The following is a 24,209-nucleotide window of genomic DNA, read 5'->3' as shown; positions in this document are numbered from 1 at the left end:
ACTCAAAGATGTCATCAAGGAGCTCAGCACCTTCTATCTTCCTGAGTCATAGCTTTCTTCCTCATGGCCACAAGACAGCTGCTACACCTCCTGGTATTGCATCTGCCTAATAAAGTAGGAGAAAGAACCAAAACCCCCACCCCATCCCACCTCCAGTTTTTTCTTTCTTCTTAGAAAGCCCTCCCCAGGGACTAAAATCTAAATCTACCTCACTGGCCAGATGATTTCATTGCCATCCTTGGCTGCAAAGGAATCTGAGAAGCCAAGTACTATCCTCTTATTTACTAACTTCCACATAGAAGATGGGTGGAAATGGATATTGAATGAGCCAACCTACAGTATCTGTCATAGAAATAGACCCATAAATATATCATTCCAATGTATGTAGCAACCACCATAAAAGTTACAAGATGTTAGAGAAACACAGCATGGTATGGGGGCCCGAATCAATGAAACTTGGGATAACACTATACAGGATAATTTGAGAGACATAGCATTCTAGCAGATAAAAATAAAGGGGGTCAAACAGAGGAGCTTAATGCATGTAGAATTTTTAATTAGCTTGACTGTATATAACTGTTGAAATGGACAGAGTTGGTGGTAACACCATGAATGTAGCCAACACGGCTGGTTTATAAATGGGATTGTGGCTGAACGGGTAGGCTAGGGACATAAATGTCAATTGAAAAAGAGCTAGAGAACAATCTAGGAACTGAATAACAATGAACCTGGTGGTGGATGAGGATTGTGGTTAACAGTACAAATCTTTTGGACTAAGGAAAACGCCCAAAAACTTTACTGAGGCAATGACTTGCACAACTCTGTGATGAAAGTGAGAGACACTTGAGTGTACACTTTGGATGGACTGTACAAGGCATGGGACTGTGTAACAGTGAACCAGGCAGCAGATGATGGACTGTGGTAAACAGTACAAATATGAGAGCGTTCTTTCATGAACTCTAACAAATGTACAGTATTAATACTGGTACTAATGGGGTATATGGAAAAAATATACCAAATGTAAGCTACGGACCAGAGTTAGTAATATTTTGATGATGTGCTTTCATAATCATTTTATAACAAATGTTCCACAATAATGCAAGGTGTTGGTGCAGGGGTGATGCATGGGAATTCTGTGCACTATTCATTTTTAAGTTCTCTAAAAATATAAGTGCAAAAATATTTGGCCTTGGAGTAATTTTGGGTTTGGGGGTTAGAGTCTAGAGTGTATGTGAGAGTAGAAAAAGTGGTTAGAGGGCTGGCAAGGGTGAAATCACAGGGACTCTAATGTGTCATTCTAAAGAGTTCGGCCCTTATCCTAAATGTAACAGAACTCCAGGCTCACACTGAAATTTGTTCTCAGCAGCCTTGGTTCTTGGCTTCAAATCAGAATGGCTCTCCTCACAGCCAAATGAACCTCAAGTGGTAGTCACCTGTGTCTTTTTTTCCTCAGTGTGATTCGCTGAATTTTGCTCTTCTGTTCAGAAAACGCAGTACTCTGCAAACTCCTTGAGCTACCTGTTTTCCCTCATTTGACCCCTCCTCAGAGACTCTTAAGAGTCATTTTGCTTACATAAGGTTCTGGTCTCATCAGTCCCACCTGTTTGTAATTGTTGAACAGCATACACATTAATAAATAGCTCCGTCCACTATGATTATCTTCCTTACAACATTAGTATGTTCACATCTGAAAGCATTTTAAACCCACGTGAGCCCTTTGGGACCCCCATATATCTCAGTGATTTGTGTGAAAGGGAGCTGTTACAGAATATTATCTGGTAAATTATTTCTACTTAAAAGCCACATTGCTACAGTGAGGAAAACCACATGATTCACCGTTAAGAGCCTGGTTTGAAATCCCAGCATTTCCACTTATTTGCTGTGTAATCTTATGAATATAATCAATCTCAGTCTACCTCTCTTCCTAGCAGGGGTTTTAAGAATTCAATAATGTATATGAAAGTGTTTTAAATTCTAAAGTGTAATGTCTGATGTATACTAGTTTATACATAGTGAAGCAACAAATATAACCTAGGACCCATAATAATCCAAGGTCTTAGCATCCCCAGTATATAATATTTGCCAATGAATGAATGAATCGTGATGAATCTTTAATTTTTTCATCTGTTTCAAAATTGTCAGATGAGACAACAGTTTGAAGCTTTGTAACTTCATTTCTACCTCCAGGTCCTTCCCTGTGTCTGAGAAGGTTAAAAACAACAAAACAAAACAGAAAACCAGTTTTACCAATCAGGACAGACATAAACATATTAATTCTAGACTTTACTGACTAAAATTATGGTATGCTTGTACTAGAGAATCTTAAAAAGAGCTTATCTGACCACAGAATTACAACAAACCAAGTTTACTTCAAGTTTATTTTCCAGGCACAAAAACCGTAACACCAGGTTGTACACACATTTGGACAGGCCTGTTTCTTTGGCAGATTTTATAGGACAGTTCATTCTAAATTCAATCCCAAAGATCTTTCCCTTGTCTTCTCTACAAGAGGCTGGAAAGCAAAATACTCACCTTCCCATTGTCATTTGCAGATAGGAGTAGCCTTTCCACACAATTCTTTCCCCAAAAAATGTAGGTGAAAATCCCCAGAAGGGCTTACCAGTAAAGAAGTATTTAAAAATTGTTTATGGCAGCAGACTTGGCCCAGTGGTTAGGGCGTCCGTCTACCACATGGGAGGTCCGCGGTTCAAACCCCGGGCCTCCTTGACCCGTGTGGAGCTGGCCATGCGCAGTGCGGATGCGCGCAAGGAGTGCCGTGCCACCCAGGGGTGTCTCCCGCGTGGGGAAGCTCCACGCGCAAGGAATGCGCCCCATAAGGAGAGCCGCCCAGCGCGAAAGAAAAGTAAAGCCTGCCCAGGAATGGTGCCGCACACACGGAGAGCTGACACAAGATGACACAACAAGATGACACAACAAAAAGAAAACAGATTCCTGTGCCACTGACAACAGAAGGGAACAAAAAAGAACACACAGCAGATAGACAAAGGGAACAGACAACCAGGGCGGGGGGGAAGGGGAGAGAAATAAATAAATCTTTAAAAAAATAAAAAATTAAAATGAAAAATTAAAATAAAAATTGTTTAAAGTCTGAGGCACTACCTACCATTTTTCTATTCAGACACAATTTTTTACAATACATGCATGCAGGAAAAAAATCTAGGTGAGAGCTAAGAAGTTGCATGCATGCAGGAAAAAAATCTAGGTGAGAGCTAAGAACCATCTCTACATTGACACCTAACATATCTATATGTTCATGGACACTGCTGGGAGCTATATCTTAACAAAATATCACTATCTTACCTTTAGGTATGTGACCTTAGATGAGGATGAGGCTGTTGTCGCTTAGAACTGCAAACTATACAGCTATAGGTCTGATGCATCACAGAGGACTTAAGACCCAGAACTGATCACCACTAGGTTATGCTATAGCTGTCAAGAAGTAGCTGGCTCCCCAGACCATGCAATAGTACAGTTCGCTGAATGAAGATACTGGGAAATTTTTTATTTTCGTTAGAGTATTAAATGATGCAAAATAAGAACAAAACCAAACACCATTCTTCAGTAGCCTTTGTGGAGAATATCCGTTTTCTTGTTTCTTCTCTGTTGAAACAAGAAAATAGATGGGTATGTCTTCCTTCCTTTGAATATTTCTTCATTTAAAACCTATTACTCAAAGGAAGCGGACTTGGCCCAATGGATAGGGCGTCCGCCTACCACATGGGAGGTCCGCGGTTCAAACCCCGGGCCTCCTTCACCCGTGTGGAGCTGGCCCATGCACAGTGCTGATGAGCGCAAGGAGTTCCCTGCCATGCAGGGGTGTCCCGTGTAGCGTACAATGAGTGCACCCTGTAAGGAGAGCCACCCAGCTCGAAAGAAAGTGCAGCCTGCCCAAGAATGGCACTGCACACATGGAGAGCTGACACAAAAAGATGACACAACAAAAAGAAACACAGATTCCCAGTGCTGCTGATAGAAGCCGTCACAGAAGAACACACAGCAAAAGGACACAGAGAGCAGACAACTGGGGGGGGGAAGGGGAGGGAAAATAAACAAATCTTTAAAAAAAAAACAAACCCATTACTCAAGATGGACCAAGTGGATAGTAAAAATGCAAGAGCTATAATCTTGTTAATCTCTGGTGTAAGGATATCAACTATTGAAATGTGGATGTAAGGATATCAACTATTGAAATGTGGATGTGGTATTAAAAAGTCAATAAAATGGGATTATATGCAGGGGTTCTTAACAAGGGTTCCGAGAGCTTGAATTAAAATTCAAAAACATTCTTGTGGGGCAGGTTGGTGTGGGTGTGATACATTTATTAAATAACACACAGTATAGTGTGAACTTAGGAAGAGGTCCGTGGAACAAAAAAGGTTAAGAATCCCTAGACTGTAAGATTAACAGGAGTCTGTTCCATTTATCCATATCATTTCATCATTGTTTAGCAAAGATACTAAAAGACTATTGTTGGACTACAGTCATATTTCTCAGAACTCCCATGCCAATTTTAAGGAATCTTATAAAAGTTTCAAATGCTTAGTACTCTGATTTCTCTGTGCACTTTTAACCATGTAAGTAAGGAAAAGTTTTTCTTTTTGACACAGTAACAAAGAAAAAACACACCAAACTCAATTTAACTTGGTAAAATTGGAATTATTCTTCTAGGGAAAGCTTTTAAGAATACATTTTTTGTCTTCAAAAGAACCCAATTCAAAGAAGAATATCAAATCCCTAAAATTGAGTCCTCCCTTTATTTATGGCCTAAAAGATTTAAATAAATAAGAAAGACCTTTTGACAGAAACAAAGCTTGACAGATTGGTGCTATATTTTTTATAATTATTATTTAGAAAAATAACTTGAGCTTTCTCATCAAAGTGACAATTCAATAAATCCTGTCCCAGAAGTCAGGAGCCTTGATATGATTATTAAGAAAACATTTTCTCTTCATTCCTAAACCACAATTTTAACAGTTTTTTTCTTTTTTTAATTTACAACCAAGTAAACTAAAAAAATTGGAAGGTAAAAATTTGTATCTTCAAAATGTACAGTTAAAATGTGTTATGTGGTCAAGTATCAGTTACTTCAAATAGCATAAACTAAAAATGTATCTGCAAACAATTTCAAATTCTAAATGATAATTATTAATATAATTCCTTAGTGTTCAAAAATTTTATAAATAAACTGTGAAGTTACAATACTGGTAGATGGTTATAGTTTTTCAAACTGTAAGAACATGTCCCACTTCACATAATTTAACACCAGGAGAAATTTTTTTCTACATTATTTGGGGATAGAATGTCCCATAACAGACATGTCCATTTGTAAAGAGGACCTATGAAGATGTTACCAGTTAAGGTGAGCCCGAACTGAATGAGGGTGGGCCTTAATCCAATATGGATGAAGTCCTTAGAAGCAGCCAGGGTTAACAGCCAAAAGCTGGAAGTCAATGGAAAGGGAGAGAGAAAGGAGAAGTCATCTTTGCATTGCCATGTAGCAGAAAAGCCAAGGAGCCCCAAAGATGGCCGGCAAGCTGGAAGATACTGAGGCCAGGAGGGCGCAAGCCTCTGAAACCCTGAGCCAGGTTAAGTTCCTGTTAAGTCAACCCACTGTATGGTATTTATTTCAGCAGCTAGGAAACCAATATAACATTAATACAATTAACTCTATTATAAAATTGCAGGAATTCTTTCTGGTATACCAAGATTTCATATAAAAAAGCAGAAGTTATTTTTTATATAGAACACTAAATAGGATCTCGATGTAGAAATCTGAAATTAAGACAATTCCTTTGGAAGAAAACTTTTAATTATAAACAGATCTTAAAATAAATACAATTCATAAGAACATGGAAAAAAGAGAAGAAAAAAACAACACCCTGCATTTCTTATTAACACCAAAAAATCATCTGAAACAGATTTAATAACATTTTTATACTATCAACAAACTGCAACACAAAATCTATTACAATATCACAAAAATAAAATTACTTTAAGAGGGAGAAAAAACTTCTGCATGTATAAAATTTCACAGATAAGTGCCAATATACACTATTTATATACATGTCACATGTTATATTATTCCAAAACTACATTAGTTGAATTTAACTGGCTGATCTCAATTTAGTGGGTGTGCAGTATTTATACTGTTTCAGACTTAGGCTGAATTAAGCATTTACAATTAGATCACAATTATACATGAAATATTTACACAAACATAAAAATGACTATTAAATATAGTTTGGGAGAAAAATTAAGATTTTCCATATATGCAAACATTTAACTGTTAAGTGCAGCTTTGAAATTTTTTTTTTAAGAACAGAAGATCTGTTTCCAAAAAGGTAAGGTACCATTTTAGAATTTTTTTAATGTCAATATCTGAATTCACATGGCAGGAAAATAATGACCAAAAAAAACCTTGAGACATTAAAAGTTAAAATTTTCTTTGCAGTTATTTGTATCTGATATAAGACAATGACAGAAATTATGCTTTCAAATACCGTGTTTTTCCCATTAAATGCAAACCAAGTTCTAGGATATCATTTCTTTGAAAAAGGAGCATACTAATAAATTAAATTACTGTAAATATATAAATGACAAAATTTCCAGACAACTGTCGTCAAATGGATTCTTAGTAGAAAGATTAAGTTTTAAAAAATCAAATGTAGAAATCTTGCATCCATGCAAGTAACTTCTAAATTATTAAACTAATGTCTGTTGTTGTTCCCAGTCATGTAAGCATAAATTGTCTTTTTATTTGTGCTATGTAAAAAGATGACAAATGATGAACTTGTATGCAAATTTGTAGAAAAACAAATCCTACTGGTTTACTATCTATCTCCTAGGGTATGTGGCCTTTATTAGCACTATAAACTAATTTAAAACGCAGGTTTCTGAAAAACTGCTGAGAACCTCTCTATCAATATACTGCCTTCTATCAATAGCATAGCCTGCTATTGCTCCACAGGCTCAAAATTACTTCTGAAAGAAATGGCCAAATATTTCAACAGCCTGGCATAGCAATGACACTCGAATCATTTCTCAAAACAATCAACATACCAATAAAAACAGTTGCCATCATGTTCAGTATACCTCACAATTATTAGGAATCTGTCATGTCTCAATTTCATGTATGGTCTGTAAAACGGAAATGCAGCATCTCTGTCCACCACACTGCAGGATGGAAAACAAATGGACCATATCTTCATGAGAGAATGGTTGGCTACTTGAAAAGGTCACTTGGAAATTCTAAATACCAGGAACACTTATAGGAAAGGAGATGCTTTCCTCCCAGGCATGGAAATGTTTTTGTGAGGCATTCTTTAACCCATGACTGTTTGGGGGATTGGTAAACGCTTTATCACACATCTGCATTCATATGGCCTTCACTGTTAATAACAGAAAACATTTTTGTTCCTTCCAAATTGCTCTTGCTTCTGTAGACAATGATATGCTAATTATTACTCAACATAACATTGAGAGCAAACCTGACAGTACTGCAAACACAACTGCAATTTAAGGAGCCAACTGGAAATATGTTGGCAAGCTAAATGCTTATACAAAGAGATGTTCACATTTTAAAATAATAGTGTGTGGGGAAACTCTGGAAAAAAATATGCAGACAAAAATATTTAAAGATTTCAGTGCTCTCCAATTATCACGATGTTTTAGGGGGAAATGTGGTTTCTTTAAAGTAAAATTTACACTCCTAACACATGCCATTTAGTGTCACAAGGCTACTCACTGGGTGGCCAAATTTATGTAAAAAGATTTTAGCATAAGACAAAAATTAACTGGAATCATCTTTAGGCTGACTATGATCAAAAGTTTGACTTCAAACCAATTGGACTGAAAAACTCATCTGTGACCTAGTAGAGTAAGATAGGTTTGTGTGCTTTATTCATGGTCCTTTTGAGTTGAGAGAGAAAAAAAATTTTTTTTAATATTTTCAGATTAGAATCACAAGGGAAAAAAAAAGAATCACAAGGGTGGAACAATACATTTATGAATGATTTCAAGAAAATGTTTGGTTTGTTTCTAAAGAAGAGGCTGCTGATGGTAATTTGCTTGCGGCTGTGTAACAGAATGAGCTGGAACCGCCACCCGAAAGCCTGCCACCTGTGGCAAACTGGTAGTAGTGTTCTGGTAAGATGACATATCCACAGACATCCCCATCTGCTGTGTGTAAACAGATGTACCAGTAGCCGACTGAAGATTAGAGTTCTGGTTCATATAAGTGGGATTGCAAACAGTGTCTTGTCCAGTGCTACAAACAAAAATTTAAAAAGAAAGCCGTATTTACATTGCACTATTCTAGGTTACGGTCAGAGATAAAGCATTACAACAAAACAAAAATGCCTTTTCCATCTTCTTTTTAAGTTTATGCAGCACCACTGTTCTGAGTAATCAAATATTGATAACACGACTGTTAATATTTGGTTAGAGAAGAGTAGTACTCAGGAAGAAGTAAATATAAGATTATAAGGCCTATTTAATTTTCTTTCTCCAAAATCTCTCACCATAGCTTTTAAACATCTTCTGAAGAGGTACAAACTGTTCGCAGCAGTGGCGCCCTTAGCCAGCTACTATGAGAACAGAGCCCCAAACTCAGAGATGCACCTCAGTCTGTATTTTCCCTTCTCCCATCTCTCAACACAGTACACAGAAGACTACTACTTCTCACACACCCTTTAGTTTTTCTTTGGTAGGGACTTTTCACATTCAAGGCTGCCCCTGGGAGTTAGTTTGTAACTTGAATCCCTACATAAAAATATTAAAGGCTGGGAGAACAGAACCCTGAATGTGCTACTCTCAGGAGTCATGACCTGTAGTTTACTGATTAACACTATACAAAAAATAAACTGAGCTAAAAAAAAATCATACAAAATTGTAAGACATCCGCTTATTACTTTAACAATGGCATATATTTCATTTAAACTGTATATAGGGGAGTGGATGTAGCTCAAGCACTTGAGCGCCTACTTCCCATGCATGAGATCCCTGGTACCTCCTAAAACATAACAAAAAATGGAAAAACCAACTCAGTGGGGAGCAAATGTAGCTCAGAGGCTGAGTGCCTGCCTCACATAAATGAGGTCCTGGGTTAAATTCCTGGTACCTCCTAAGAAATAAATTAAAAAATGAAACTATGTACAATTTTAAATTACACAAATATACTCACTGCAACACAGGAAGATGACTCAACACTATTCTAATTTATTCGTCCATAATTCCTAGTGTCCCAGGATAACAAAATTTTACATTTTAATTTAACTGAGCATCAATATAAACAAGTTTATTTAATTTTCATGACCAAAATTCATGCTTATGGGATTTAAGAGTAGGAAGAGATTTTAGTGATCATCCACACAGGATTATATTGACAGAACATTTTATGTGGTTAAGCAAAGTGAACAGAGGGCAAGATTTAAACACAATTTTTGGAATAAAACTCTCAGTATAAAAATGCAAACTATATAGTCCACAGCACAAACACACTTCCTTTTAAGGTTCAAAGTTAAAACAGCTTTCTGATTTTTTAGGAGTGCATGCAGATAAATGTCTGGAACTACTTCACTAGGCTTATTTCAACACAGTGCTAAGGATATCATGGGCTTGATCCCCATGAAGGTTAGCTAGCTTTATGCTGTGCCAGGGACCTGGACTATAATCATAGGTCTGGACAACAATCTGGTGGGTATAGTAGCACAACTAAGAGGGCACCATTCCACCTTCTTATCATTGGACTAGGAATGGACAGTTCTATAACTCCACCTGTATGGTAAAAATGGCACCATTATCACAAAGAACAGAGCCAATATATTGTCATTCTTAAAGTCTCTGAAAAATTAATGTATATAATTACAAAATTAAGACAGTTTCCAAAAATTTACCTTAAATATGGAGTTTGAGCAGGCTGTGTAGGCACTGAGGAATTCACATTTGGAGGCAGAGATCTCAGTGGACCAATCTGATCAGGTCCTAGGCTGTAGCTTTGGGCAACAGGAACTTGGTGAATGCTTTGCCCCATATAGTTTCCACCATGTGACTGAACTGGGTATGTCTATTAACCAAAGAGAAAAAGTTGACTCACTGATCTCTAAAACATCTGCCTAACAATACATTTAAAACTTTAAAAGACATTAATGAAATAAAATGTTATAGTTCTTTGGGGAACAATCTTCTTCTACCAATCTATCCATTCTAGTACCAAAAATGGAAAGCTTCCAAGTCATAGGGCCAAGTCTATGAAAATTCATGATTTAACTGTTATTTTATTTGTGCAGGCAGAGAACAGAGGGGAGACAAAGGAGAAAAAGGAAGCAGTGTGTTTTTAAGTAAAGGGCCGGAATTTCTCCAGGTCATCTACTATCAGGTAAGATGTCTTTCTGTAGACATTCCCATGAGGGAAGCCCACCATCACTTCAAGGCACCAGCAGAACAACAGAACGACAACCCTCTTCACCCCCATCCCAGGATGATTCATCCAACTCCATTTTGGGAATACAAATTGCGAGAAAAAGTAGAGAAAGAAATGGTATCAAGCCACTCTGTGCGCACTCACTGACAATGTCTCCTTTACTTCCTGTCTTTAAGACAGGACAAAAGCAAAGAAGTAGTTGTGAGTAAAGGAGAAGATATATCCTCAGGAAAAGGAAATAGCAAAAAAAAAAGCACCTCAGGCTCTGAATATTTATAATGTGCCCTATTTAATTAATTTTCAGGGTAACAGCTTTAAGGGTTTAATAGTATGGTCTCCTATTTGCCTACTGCATCTGCATTCAAAAAAAATGCATATGCTTAACAAATATCATACAGCTAACCATCATCATTCCAGTTTTAAATTATTTTTAAAGCAAAGGCTAGTCACACAAAAATTTAGAATGCTAGAAATGCCACATAAATTCTTTATATGCAATCTTGTGACCTCCTTAGCTGATATATTATAACCCAGTGACGAGAGGCTGAGAATATGGTTTAGGGTTCCTCAGAGTTTAGGGTTCCTCGGTTGCCTTCATAGATACAACTAATGATGTATTTATTCCAACTGTATCTAATAAAGATATAAGCATACTTTTTTCAAATTAGATTAGGACCTTTTGAACATTTCAAATGCTCTGCAAGTCAACACTATAGAGGTTATGGGGCAGCGGACTTGGCCCAGTGGTTGGGGTGTCCGTCTACCACATTGGAGGTCCGCGGTTCAAACCCCGGGGCCTCCTTGGCCCGTGTGGAGCTGGCCCACGCGTAGTGCTGATGCGTGCAAGGAGTGCCCTGCCACGCAGGGATGTCCCCCGCGTAGGCGAGCCCCAAGCGCAAGGAGTGCGCCCTGTAAGGAGAGCCACCCAGCACGAAAGAAAGTGCAGCCTGCCCAGGAGTGGTGTCACACACACGGAGAGCTGACACAAGAAAATGGCGCAGCAAAAAGAAACACAGAATCCCATGCCGCTGACAACAGAAGTGGGCAAAGAAGACGCAGCAAATAGACACACAGAACATACAACTGGGGTGGCAGGGTGGGGAAGGGGAGAGAAATAAATAATAAAAATAAATCTTAAAAAAAAAAAGATAGAGGTTATGTAATAAATCATACCGAAAGAAAGGTAACTTTTAAAAATGAGGTGTGCTAAGCAAAACAAAGATTGTAAACAGTTTGCAACTAAAGAATACAGGAATGAAGACACACTATGAAGCAAATATAACATCCATTTCTATCATACAATGGTACAGACATATCTATTTCGTTCTATTTTCAAAGCAGCAGCAAACATTTTAAAAACAAGTATCAACAGATGAATGGATAAGCAATGTGTGGTATATATATATACACAATAGAATATTATCAACCATAAAAATAAATGAAGTGCTAATATATGCTACAACATAGATGAACCCTGAGGACATCATGTTGAATGAAATACACCAGGCACAAAAGGACAAATATAATTCTCTTATATGAAATACTTAGAATAAGCAAATTCACAAAGTAATTAGAGGTTATTGGGGCTGGGGGATGAGGAGAAGGGGGAATTATTGTTTAATGGGTGTGAGTTTCTGTTTGGGATGATGAAAATGTTCTGGAAATAGATAATGGTGAAAGTTATTCAACACTGTCAATGTACTGAATGTCACACTTAAAAATGGTTACATTTTACCATATACATGCAAAAAAGTTTTTAAAAAAACAAGCAATACTGAATAAATTCCACTTGTCCTTTGCACCCAGAAATCCTTTTTATCCTTATATGTAATGGCCCTTTCATCATCTTCAAAAGTTCAGGGCACAGCCTATTTGATAAATGCATCTTGTCTGATGCAACAGTTACCATAGTAACTATTCTTTTTTTACTTAACAATTATGTTGTGTCAAGTCATGTAAATTATGCACCCACATTCTACCTTTTCTTTTTGGTGTTTCCTTCACATACTCCTTTCTATACCAGTTTTCTTAAATTTACATGAATTTTGCTCATCCAAGTTCATTCTGAATTCATTTGTTAATTTGCTGAAATTTGAAAAGGTTTCTCAGAAGGCAGATACTGATAAGTATTCACTTCAGGTGGAAAGCACCGAAAAGGTGCAAAAAATGCTGCTGCTCATGGATGGCTTAATGAATCTGCCATTACCTCATAGGTTTGATCATATCCTCATCATGCATGAATTTTTAACAATTTAAGTCACTCATCTAAGAAAAGGAAATAGAAAGCACTCTTCTGGGAATTAAAGAGTTCATTAACTAAGATTTTAAATAATGGTATAAGTTATATCTTGTCAGAAATTTTAAACGTCAAATTTCACTTGTTGAGCAGCAGGAAAGACATCCATCACTACCTTATCTAGAGGATTTTAGATATGCAAGGCACTGTCCTAAACCACTTTATACTTACAAAAGCATTTGAAGAACCAGAACTCCCCTCATATACTGAATAGTCTTTTCACTCATGCTAAAATAGAACTAAAATTTATAAAATACCAGTATCTAATTTGTTCTGGTGAACATTAATTATTTAGTCAATATATCTTGAAACTACTCAGGATAAATTTTATTCACAGATGATGTAACTTTTAATAATATGCTTTAAAAATTTTTTTTTTTAATTTAAGACTTCTTGAATTTTCAAATATGCCCTCAAAAAACAAGCTCACCTGCATTGGAACCCCAGCTGACGTAGATGGGTAATGTGCTGGATGATGGAGCTTTGAATAGACTGAATACACTGGTGCTTCATTCACTAATCTGTTGTATAGTTCCAGAGCTTCCAAGACTTTTACATTCAACTCAGACAATTCTGAGTGCTTCCTGATATAGAAGAAAAGCACTTTAATAATCTTCAAGTTTGTAAGTATGTATTCAGCAATTTAAATTATTTTAAAATTTAGCACATTTTCTATTAAAATTTTAAAAGGTTCTTTCTTATATACAGTGAAAGAATATTCACAACGGGAAATTCGGAGGGATTATTTAATGCTTCTTAATAGCTAGGCTGATAGGATTTACAATATTAGGGAAAAGTTCTTTCCACACCTTATGTAATGCTATCAATTAACAATTTTGATGTAGAAGAATTTTGTTTCATGTTACAGGTTTCTGTTAAAAACTCAATTATAATTTCTTAGTTTAGCTAAGAATCCAAGCCTTACTAGAGGAAAATACTAGGGCAAGGCCCAGAACCTGCTGTAAAGTACAATCTGACTTAAATTAAAATGTACTAAAAAAAAAAAAAATGCATTCATTTGTTTATATCCTTAAAGGATCAACTCAAAGAAAAAAAATAATTATTTAAGTAATTAGCCTTGAAAATGCAAGTAAAAATAGCAAACTAGCCTCTGTTCCTCTTGGGTTTTCAGACAGTGAGTCAAATGAAATACCTTATTATGTAGTAACAACAAATTCAAAAAAAAAGCATTTTAAAATTTGCCCAAGGAACTCCAGAGCAAATCCTTCAGACTTGGTAAAATTCTGTCTGTTATCCTGAAAGTAATAAAGAACTCTTGGCAAAGACAGTTTATACATTTAAAGGACCACTTTTTATTTGGCTTAAAGCACCCACAGAATTGTCACGGGATGTGGTTTTTCAATGTATACACAGAGAAACAAGAGATAAGAGGCAGAGGCAGACACACACATGCAGTGCTACCAAATAAATGATCTTGTCACCTTTATTAGGATTTATGTCTAAACCTAAACCTAAACAAAACAAAACCAAAAAAGCGCTTGTTCCTTCTCTTGCATGTGTGACTCTACAAACCAGCTGAAACTCTATTTTCAGAAATACTAGTTACAAATCAACAGAATTAGTGGCCATGCTACAGATGTGTGACTAAGAATTAAAAGACGGATTTGTTTCACATAATCCAGTATATGCTGATACAACACTAGAAGACAATGGAAGGATATAACCACTGTGTTTGAAATCACCTACAGTGATCTGAGACATAAACTCCAAAGCAGGAACAAATAGTGCCCAATACTACATAAGAAAAGAGAAAATGAAGAAGGCGGCAGTTCTCTACCTGAAAGAATATGCAGTCTATTAGGGATACCTAAGTCTAAGAACATGGAAAGGAGCAAATGATAAAAGACAGCAATAACAGGTAGTAAACAAATCAATTAGGGCTGTGGCAGACTAAAAGGCGTTATGGAGAAGCTAAAGCTAGCACCTGAGGAAGGATGGGTAAGCAAAGCAGAAAAGGAAGATAGTGTGCCAGTGTGACAAATGGTCAGGCAAAAAGAATGAGCAGGGTACACTGGAGAAGAATGAAAAGATCAATTTAATCAGGGAGATGGAAAATGATTTTTGGAGAGTAGGAAGAAACAAGGCTGGAACACAGTTAAAGTCCAAACTATCGTTCTCTCTAGTAATATCTAGACTTTTCCGGAGTCAATTTTTATTTTTATCCTAAATATTAATAATTTCTTGGTGTGATAAATGATACAGAATTTAATTCTGTATAAGAGGTAGAAGTGAAATGTAAAATTTAATTTTCTGACTAGAGTTTTTTTTTTTTTCATAACAGTTATCAGTGATAAACTGATGATGATCCATTCAAGGGAAGAAACTATTTTATTTATCTCATGCTCAACAATGGTAATAAACAGTCAATAAAAATTTCCTGAGCAATAGCAAGCATTTCTCAGAATACAAGCTGCATTTAAAGTCAAGGGCCATGGAACAAGGAAATGCCAGGTGGCCTATCCAGATACTGAAACTGATGAGAATACTGGTAACAGTTGAGCTCTCACTCAAAACAATGAACTCATGTCAGCAATAGTCACTCCAAAGTACCACCTTGCTATCAATTTTCTAAGTTTAGGAAATTCAAAAACAATTTCAACAGATTGTACAATTCCACAAAAACGTTCCCCAAAATTCCGTCAAAACAAGTAAACATAAAAAAAACTATACTTGTTATTCCTTGATGAAAAATCTTACCTATCAATCTCTTCAAGTTTTTCATCTATCATTGGACCCATCTGTTGACAGATATCTGTAAATACAAAAATACTTAAAAATCTAGAAATTTAGTTTAAACCAATTTCAACAATTTTAATGACAGCACCAATATGTAGTAACACTGTAGAGTACATAGAGAATTAAGTTTATGGTAAAGAAAGTACTACAAAAGACTTAATTTTAATATTTAGTACCAATATTAATATCATATAACCAAAGGCAAGGTGAAAATTGAAATAGAAATTGTACCATGTTCCTTGGGACTATTAACTGCATTTATAGACTGTGAAATCTGGAATTATCCTAAAGTCTTAAAAATACCTAAAATACTATTATCTAAGTAAAATGAACTTGAGCCACAGTTGTATATATAAACTATATAACCATATGTAGATTAGATATGAACATTTATATTTAATTTTAATTTATATTTAATCTATTTCAAAATTAAACATCTGGTATATTTCTAAACAGATACAAAGACTAGCACAATATTCTATATTATAAACAGTTTTCTTCTACTAAAAGATGTAAAATAATTTGTTTTCCACAAATTTTTCTCCCAAAAGTAAATAAAAAGGATGAAAATATTTGTTTTAATTGCTTTAGGTTTTCTTGAGGTAATACACATATGAGCATGTTCAAATGACTACATCACAAAGTTAACACAGATCATGTATAATTTTAACCTTTAAATCATGATACAAGGGAATTAAATAGGAAGAGATTTTTCACTCTGACTCAATTAATTTAATATGTTGTTAATTCTATTTCTGTCCTTTTTCGGACTACAAATTTCTTCAGTCAAATTTCGCTGAAGGGCTATAGGAAATACAAGAATTTCCTTCCTGACACTTCCCATATATTATTTTTTTTTAATTTTCTTGAGGTACTGGGAGCCAGGGATTGAACCTAGGACCTTGTATGTGGGAAGCAGGCACTCAACCACTGGGCCACATTGGTTTCCCTGAGTTGGGTTTTTTTTTTTTTTGCGCTTGTTGTTTGTTTTTGTTTTTTTAGGAGGCACTGGGAACTGAACCTGGGACCTCTCATGTGGGAGGTGGGAGCTCAACTGCTTAAACCACATCTGCTCCCCCATATAATACTTTTATTATTTAATTATACTAGTCTGTTTCCCACCAAAGAGATTTATTTCTAATCTCTAGAAGGAAACACAAGGCACAAGAAATTCAAGACATGAACAGCTAAAAATAATTAAATGACATTAAAATAAGTTCTAGTGCTCACTTCAGTAGCTCATATACTAGAGTAACTTTTAATATTCACTAAGTACCTTCTAGGTCCAAGAGGTCTTGGGAGTCTGGTTTTGAATCTGTTGGATCTATACTCTGGAGTACCTGTAGGGCTCTATCCATCTTACCCTAAAAAGTTAATAGGATACTTTAAAGACTCAAAAGAATTTTAACTTCAGTGAATATTAAAAACTACTTTTTCCAAGCATTCTCAAGGATACAAAATACATTTTTATAAGTCTAGATAGCTTTAACTATTAAAGAAAAGAAAGACTACCTCATCTATATAAACAGGCTCAGGCTCTGATTTCTTAATTTCCTCCACATCATCATCAATTGCATTCAACTTGTCCACAGCTGCTATGGAAACAAAGTAAACTTTAAGTTCCTCAGCATTTAGTTTGGTATTTTAGTCATTAATTTATAAATATTCCATGATTACCCATAAGAAAAAAAAAGGAAGCCCTTTAAATAGTCATATTTCATAGTCAATATTCATATTTCGCATGCTCATTCATTAATGTTACAAATATTTAGCACTTATTATGTGCCAAGCATTGTTCCAGGCACTGGAAATACATCAGTGAATAAGAGACAAGAATCCCTACAAGCATGGAATTTATATTCTAGTGGAACAAGAGAGCAATATTAATGGGAGCTGTCATTATGTGATTTTCCTGGAATTATCTACTTAGCTAGTTTCAGAGATAAATTTATAAATTCCTCTATATTCTTTTGTTGCTTTAAAAAACAGTATTCTTACATGAACAAAAAAATAGACCTGATGTCAACTTAACTTTGATAATAGTTAAAAACAACACAAAACAAAAAAAAACTTGTCTTAAAGGCTGACAAATAATTTACAAGTATATATTCCCAGAAAACTATGAACATGCAGTATTGATACAAAGTGCTGTATTTTATTACAGCAAATTTTTGGTTTAAATAAAATTAGAATAAAAATTTATAACTACTCTATTTTCTGCATTTTTCTGTATACCTACAACTTCTCTAATAAAAAATAAATTTTAAAAATTATATAACCAAAGGATTTTTTTTCATGGCAACTACTTATTTCAAATATTTGGGGCAATCACTCTAATAGAGTATGATTTAAAAAGCAGAGCTCAGCATAAGGATATACTGAAAACTCAGAATATGTATTTTTTAATACTGTAGCTCAATTATCTCCAGCTGATGCCAAGGGGAAATCACATATACAGGATCCCCTGAATGTGGTCTATCAAGTTATTAAAAAAAAAACATGTCTCCAATTTTCATCTCTCTATATACCTAGCCAGACTGGAGGAATAAAATTTATAAATAGTAGCAAAGTACACTCTCAACTTATTTTAACCAAATGTACCACATACAAATATGATATTACACACAAGGAGTAGGGCATACTTTCTAAGATCTTTTCCTAGAACTAGTGAGGATTAGTATTGATATATCACTCAGTGAGTCAGTGTAAGTGCTTTCTAAGGTTAGACTGTCTGGTACAAGCAAGGGACTGAGTCTTAATACCTGACACAAAATGAGTGCTCAAAAACCTTAGCTATTGGCTCTCTCTGCCTAGGAAAGCCTGCACCAAATCTTGGTGCATATTTCCATCCTTCTCTCCCATTTCTCAGCGAGCTATGTTCTTTTCTCCCATTCCTCAATAAATTCTTTTCACTGGCCTAAAAAAACAAAGACCAAAAACCCTTAGCTATTACAGTCGTCATCATTGTCAGTATTTTCAGTACTTCCTTCTCACTCAGACCCTTCCGCCTCCCTGCCTGCATAACAAATGAATGCTTTCTCAGCATGGCTGACAGCAGCTAAGTTACTTTCCGTGGCTGCAGGACTGAAGCTCAGAAGATCTGAACCAGGAATGTTAGGGTAAATAATTCAAAACAAGAGTTAAATGCCCATATACTTTATGTTCAAAACTGAACCATAAAAAAAAACAAAAAAAAACCCTGAACTATAAAATTCAAGGGCAAACAATTTTAACTAATAGATTTACCCTTCTCTTAGATTTAACTTACCCGCCTCAGTCTCTATGTTTAAATTAGTTGTTACAAAATTAGATGGGAAGAGTCCTACTCCTCTGTGATTTTCTCCTTTCCACCAATTGGCATCACTGAAAATAAAGAACAGAAATGTTATTCGTTTCTCTATATTTTATTACAATAGTGTTAAGTGGAATGAAAAAAAAATTTAATTTAGGTTTCTTTGAAAACACTAGTTCACAAGCAACTCTATTTAATAGTCACTCTTCTGAAATTTAATAAGAGAGAGAAAAGAACTAATAAAACAGGGAAGCAGCTGTGGCTCAACTAATAGAGCATCCACCTACCATATGGAGGGTCCAGGGTTGTATACCCAGGGCCTTCCTGACCCGTGTGGAGCTGGCCCACATGCAGTGCTGCCACGCTCAAGGAATGCCATGCCATGCAGGGGTGTTCCCGTATTGGGGTACCCCACACACAAGGAGTGAGCCCCGCAAGGAGAGTTGCCCCGTGTGAAAAAAGCACAGCCCGCCCAGGAGTGGCGCCACACACATGGAGAGCTGACGCAGCAAGATGACGCAACAAAAGGAGACACAGATTGCCAGTGCTGCTGACAAGAACACAAGCGGACACAGAAGAACACACAGCGAATGGACACAGAGAGCAGACAATTGGGGGGGGGGAGGTAGAAATAAATCAAATAAATCTTAAAAAAAAATAAAACAAACATCCATATTCTCATATCTAGGTTAAAGTCAATTAGCAATTGGTCATATTTGAGTCTGGAGTTTTAAAAAAAGAAAGCACTGCAGGTACCACTGAAGTCCCCTTTCTCAATGACCCCAAGTCCCTACTCCACACCCATCCTACCACACCACCACCACAAGTCTGGAGCCTTCCATCCAACCCATTATTTATTATTTTACATATTTACATATATATATATATACCCACACACACTCTCTACATAGAGATATAGATGTTAACTCTAACAAGTCTTGTTCAATTTATGTATTTATACTTTTAGATCCCATCAATTCCATCACATAAATATGCCATATTTTATTTATTCTTCCTTGTACAGATGGACACATTTAGGTTGTTTCCAGTCTTTCAATATTGTAAACACTGGGGAAATGCTCATTCTAGATTCTAGAAATCACATGCAATGGTTTCTCTAGGCTTACTCACAGATATGGACTTCCTGGACCAGAAGATAAAAGCATTTTTGGTACTACCAAATATTCCCTAAAATGGTTCCCTCCCCTAGCAGCATTTGAAAGAAATGTCATTTTCCCTCAAAATGTAACAACTGTCCAAGGCAACACTTGACATCAGACAGAAGAGAAATGATTTTTCATTGTTGTATATATTTGCATTTCCCTAAACATTCACTTGACTGTTTGCTAGCCAGATTGCCTCTTCTTCCTATCTTTTGTCCATTTTTCTTTTTCCCACTGGGCCATCTGTCTTTTTTCAAGGAACTGTATGAGTTCTTTATATATTCTGACTAGCATTGTCTAAATTATGCAAATACGTTCTCCCAGGCTGTCACACTTGTTTTTTAACATATGTTTATGGTTTCTTTTACTTTATGGTGGTTTTTTTTCAACTCATGCAATCAAATTTAGCAGTCTTCTCTTTCACGGTTTAGATTTCTATTTAAGAAATCTTTCTCTACCCATGAACTCTGAAGTCTATAATCCTATATATTTTTCTAACAGGCTTAGATTTTCTTTTATAACCTTCCCCCATATTTGAGTCCTATTTCACCTGGAATTAAATTTTTATGGATGGTTTGATACCGAATCAAATTTTATTTTATTTTTACCATATAAAGAGCCAATCATCCTAGGAAATGTACTGAATATTCCATCATTTTTACTATTGATTTATTAATATGACACTCCATCTTTCAAAAAAAAAGGCTGATTTTTGTTGATGAGTTCACTTTTGGATCACATTATGTTGCAATGGTCTATGTCTATTTATTACAACTTGTTAATAATGCCTTGGTGTCTGCAGGGAAAGTATCTTTCTAGGGTATTCTTTTTCATCTATTGTGCACATTCACATCTCCATATTAATATTAAAATCTGTTTTTCAAGGCCTCCAGAAAAAATGCCCTGTTGGATTTTAATTGGTAATGCACTGTATTACCAATGAATATGGGAAAAATTAAATCTTTACAAGATTAGAGTTTCTTTGCCATCTTTCAAATAATTTATAATTTTTTCCATAAGGCCTTACACATCTTTGCTAAGCTTATTTATTTATTTAATCTTTGTTACTATTGGGAATGACATTTGTTCTTCTATTATATTTTCTAATTAGTTGTCCTTAGAGTAAAAGGACTGATTTTTGTACACAGAGCTGTATCCAACAACCCTGATGAATTCTAAATCAGTTTTAACAGTTTGAGCACTGAATCTCTATGGATTAGAAGAAATTCTCTCTCACATACACATATGCCTTTTTAAGTGGAACCTCCCATTTTAAGAAGAAAAGCTGAACTCAGAGCAATTTTTACATAAAACCAGAGAACCCAAACCTGTGAAATGGAAAGGATTTTATTTGAACCTATCAACACTTGTAATATGAAGATTTAGTGGTCCTATAAATGTAGGATCATTTCCCTTTCCAACCACTTCTGTAAACTCCTTTATGAAACACAAAATAGTTAAAACAATCAAACATCATGTCCAAGCACAATGACTCCTTCCCAGCTCTAACCAAGCTGTTGCTATATACACTCTCTATTGACTACCAGTTGATTCTATATAACGTTAAAGGCCAAAAATATTGTTCAATTTTAAATTTCTAAAATAAGGTCATTCAGCACTATAACTTAACACAAATTATTTGACAATTAAGGAAAATGTTAAATGCTGCATTTGGTTTTAGAGTTTCTTATTTTAAGAAAGAATAAATCATAACTAAATGAAAAATGTTGTTATGTATAAGGGACATAGACTTTACCTTCAACAAATCTATTAAGCTAACATTCACTAAAAACCTACCAAGGAAAGAGTGTAGTAGGTTGAGCACTGAAATTATAAAAATAACAGTTACTGCCTCAAGAAATGTATAGCCTAGTAGAGTGTTTATCAATTTCCCCAACCAATGAAGAGGACATTAACTTGCTTTATTTTCTAGCAACTTATCTTGTAGAACAGGCATATATGAACATGTATTCATAACTACAATACAATGTGAGAAATGCTATAACACGTTCAGGGAGCTATAGCAGCACAGCGCAGGGAACACCTAACTCTATTACCAACTGAAGGCAGGGAAGAGTTTGAAGGCTTCTCAGAGGATGTGAAAAATCAGATGTGGGTCCTGGAGGTTAAGTGGGCATTCATCAGGAGGAAAAGGAAATTAGGGATGTAGGAATAAAACTGACATTTTGCCCAGCTGCTGCTATAGTAAACAAGAAAAACAAAACATCAAGAAACAAAAAATTACATAATGAGATAAACAAAAAAAACTTAGTTTTAGGTCTCAAAATAAATAAAAATTTATTACTTTTAAGCCACTGATTTAACAAAACAACTTATTTGCTTGCTTTTGCAGTGGTAACGGATGCAGATAACTGATTCCCTTTATGGAAGTGATAATCATGTGAGAAAACTGCTACTTCTACCATCAATATACAAATAGTAAACCTGGAAACCATGGTAAACTTTGTGGGGTTTTAATCCTTTAAAAACCTGTTGTATTTTTCAGTTTGGGGAGCCAAGCTTTTTAAAGACTAGAATGCCTTGCAAGTAAATTTCCCTTTCTTTTCTAAGTGCTTTTGCTTCCTTTGATAGGGCTGTCCAGGCAGAGAGAACTACACGTATAAAACCACAGAGGTCTAATTAGAACATGGCAATTTTGGAACTGTAAGAATTGCACTTGATTATATGAAATGGTACATGGAGTACAAACAAGGAATGGTAACAGAAAGCTAAAAATGTAGAAAATGAAAGGCTCTTTCAGTATATATTCTGTTAATAAGAAATGTGTGCCTCTTCTATTGCGTCAGGATTTCTGAAGCTGTCAGGACAATGTAGTTTAAGGGACCTCAAGTTCTATATGTGAAATTTTAATTATGTTTTCATTTTCATGGCAGTTAAAAATAATGAATATAAAGCATTTCTGGTTCATCTGGATGACCTCTTTTTAATTTAATAATGCCATGTAAATTTAATACCCAAATTTGTTTATCACTGGCAAGATTTTAAACACTAGTGCAATCATCCAGAATGACAAGTTAATCCATACCATGTTGGTAAACATTCAAAACTACTGTAAGATTAGGTTGTCTAAAATAGAAAAACAATAGAATCAATGAAACCAAAAGTTGTTTCTTTGAAGAGATCAATAAAAGTGGCAAGCTAGACTGACAAAGAAAAAAAGAAAGAACCTATAAATAACTAAAATCATAATAGACAAAAGGTGGAAACATCCCAGGCGTCTATGGACAGATGAATAAATAAACCAAACAAGGTATCTAGATACAGTGGAATATTATTCAGCCATTAATAAGAATGAAGTTCTGATATATGCAATAACATGGAGGAACCTTGAAAACATATGTTAAGTGAAATAAGTCAGACACAAAAAGACAAAAATTGCATGACTCCTCCTATGTGAAATATCTAGAATAAGCAATGACATAGAGACAGAGTAGTGTAGGGGTTATTGGGGCTACAGAAAGGCGGGGAATAGAGAACTATTGCTTAATGGGTACAGAGTTTCTGTTTCAAGTGATGAAAAATTTTTGGTATTGGATGGTGGTAATGGTAGCACAACATTGTAAATGTAATTACTGCCAATGAATTATATACTTAAAAACAATTAAAACGGCAAATATTATGATTATATACATGCTACCACAATTAAAAACATAAATAAAAAAGACTGGGTGACCTATCATCAAAATGAAGCAATAGACCTACATAATCATGTCCAACTTGCTTAGCAGTTGCAAATAAAAAAGTTTCCTTATAGGTCTTATTTATGTAAAAAACTTGTGCTTTAATTAGACATCAGTGAAAAAGACACAGTGTGACACATAATGTAGCCCTTTCCTTGCTGCTGGCCAAATCATTAAAGGTATATATAATGCATATGAGCCACGTGAACACCAAATGATATTAAGGGATATTGTGCATATGAAAGAGTCATGGCAGCTAGACAACAGTTAGAGAACTGAATTATCACACAGAAAAGGGTAGTACAGACCTGCTGAAGTACCTGTGCATCAATCAGTACTATATCTACCTTGTAAGCAGAAATTTATTTCATAAAAATTACATAAAAGTAACCTTCTAAATTTGAGTCTGCACAACACTACTGGCTCTGTAGTGTTTTGTGTTTTTTTTGGTTTCTTTTATATTAATAAATGACTTTAATTTTATAGTTGAATGAGTATATTACAAGTTTATACCTAAATGATTTTTTTGGTAACTATTCAAAGTATTACTACAGGTAGA

The 24,209-nt window shown here is 35.3% G+C and overlaps 1 protein-coding gene across 2 annotated transcripts in view; it reads right to left on the bottom strand.

Moving 5' to 3' along the window:
- Positions 1-5,812: 5,812 nt before the first annotated feature.
- The window catches only part of STAM2 (signal transducing adaptor molecule 2), a 42,230-nt gene continuing 23,833 nt past the window's right edge, over positions 5,813-24,209 (bottom strand). Inside the window, exons 8-14 of one of the 2 annotated variants that reach the window (XM_004457107.4) lie at positions 18,763-18,857; positions 17,007-17,086; positions 16,771-16,858; positions 15,456-15,510; positions 13,168-13,321; positions 9,915-10,084; positions 5,813-8,287 (exon numbers count right to left, since the gene is read on the bottom strand). In XM_004457107.4, coding sequence (XP_004457164.2) covers positions 8,059-8,287; positions 9,915-10,084; positions 13,168-13,321; positions 15,456-15,510; positions 16,771-16,858; positions 17,007-17,086; positions 18,763-18,857 — 871 coding nt within the window. In that variant the 3' untranslated portion in view covers positions 5,813-8,058. Of the gene's footprint in view, positions 8,288-9,914; positions 10,085-13,167; positions 13,322-15,455; positions 15,511-16,770; positions 16,859-17,006; positions 17,090-18,762; positions 18,858-24,209 lie in introns of both variants that reach the window. The other variant, XM_004457106.4, reaches the window with a different exon arrangement.

This window comes from Dasypus novemcinctus, chromosome 7 (assembly GCF_030445035.2).
Source record: "Dasypus novemcinctus isolate mDasNov1 chromosome 7, mDasNov1.1.hap2, whole genome shotgun sequence".
Taxonomy (NCBI): domain Eukaryota; kingdom Metazoa; phylum Chordata; class Mammalia; order Cingulata; family Dasypodidae; genus Dasypus; species Dasypus novemcinctus.
Note: the sequence above shows the minus strand (reverse complement) of the source record. Positions and strands in the feature narration are given on the sequence as shown.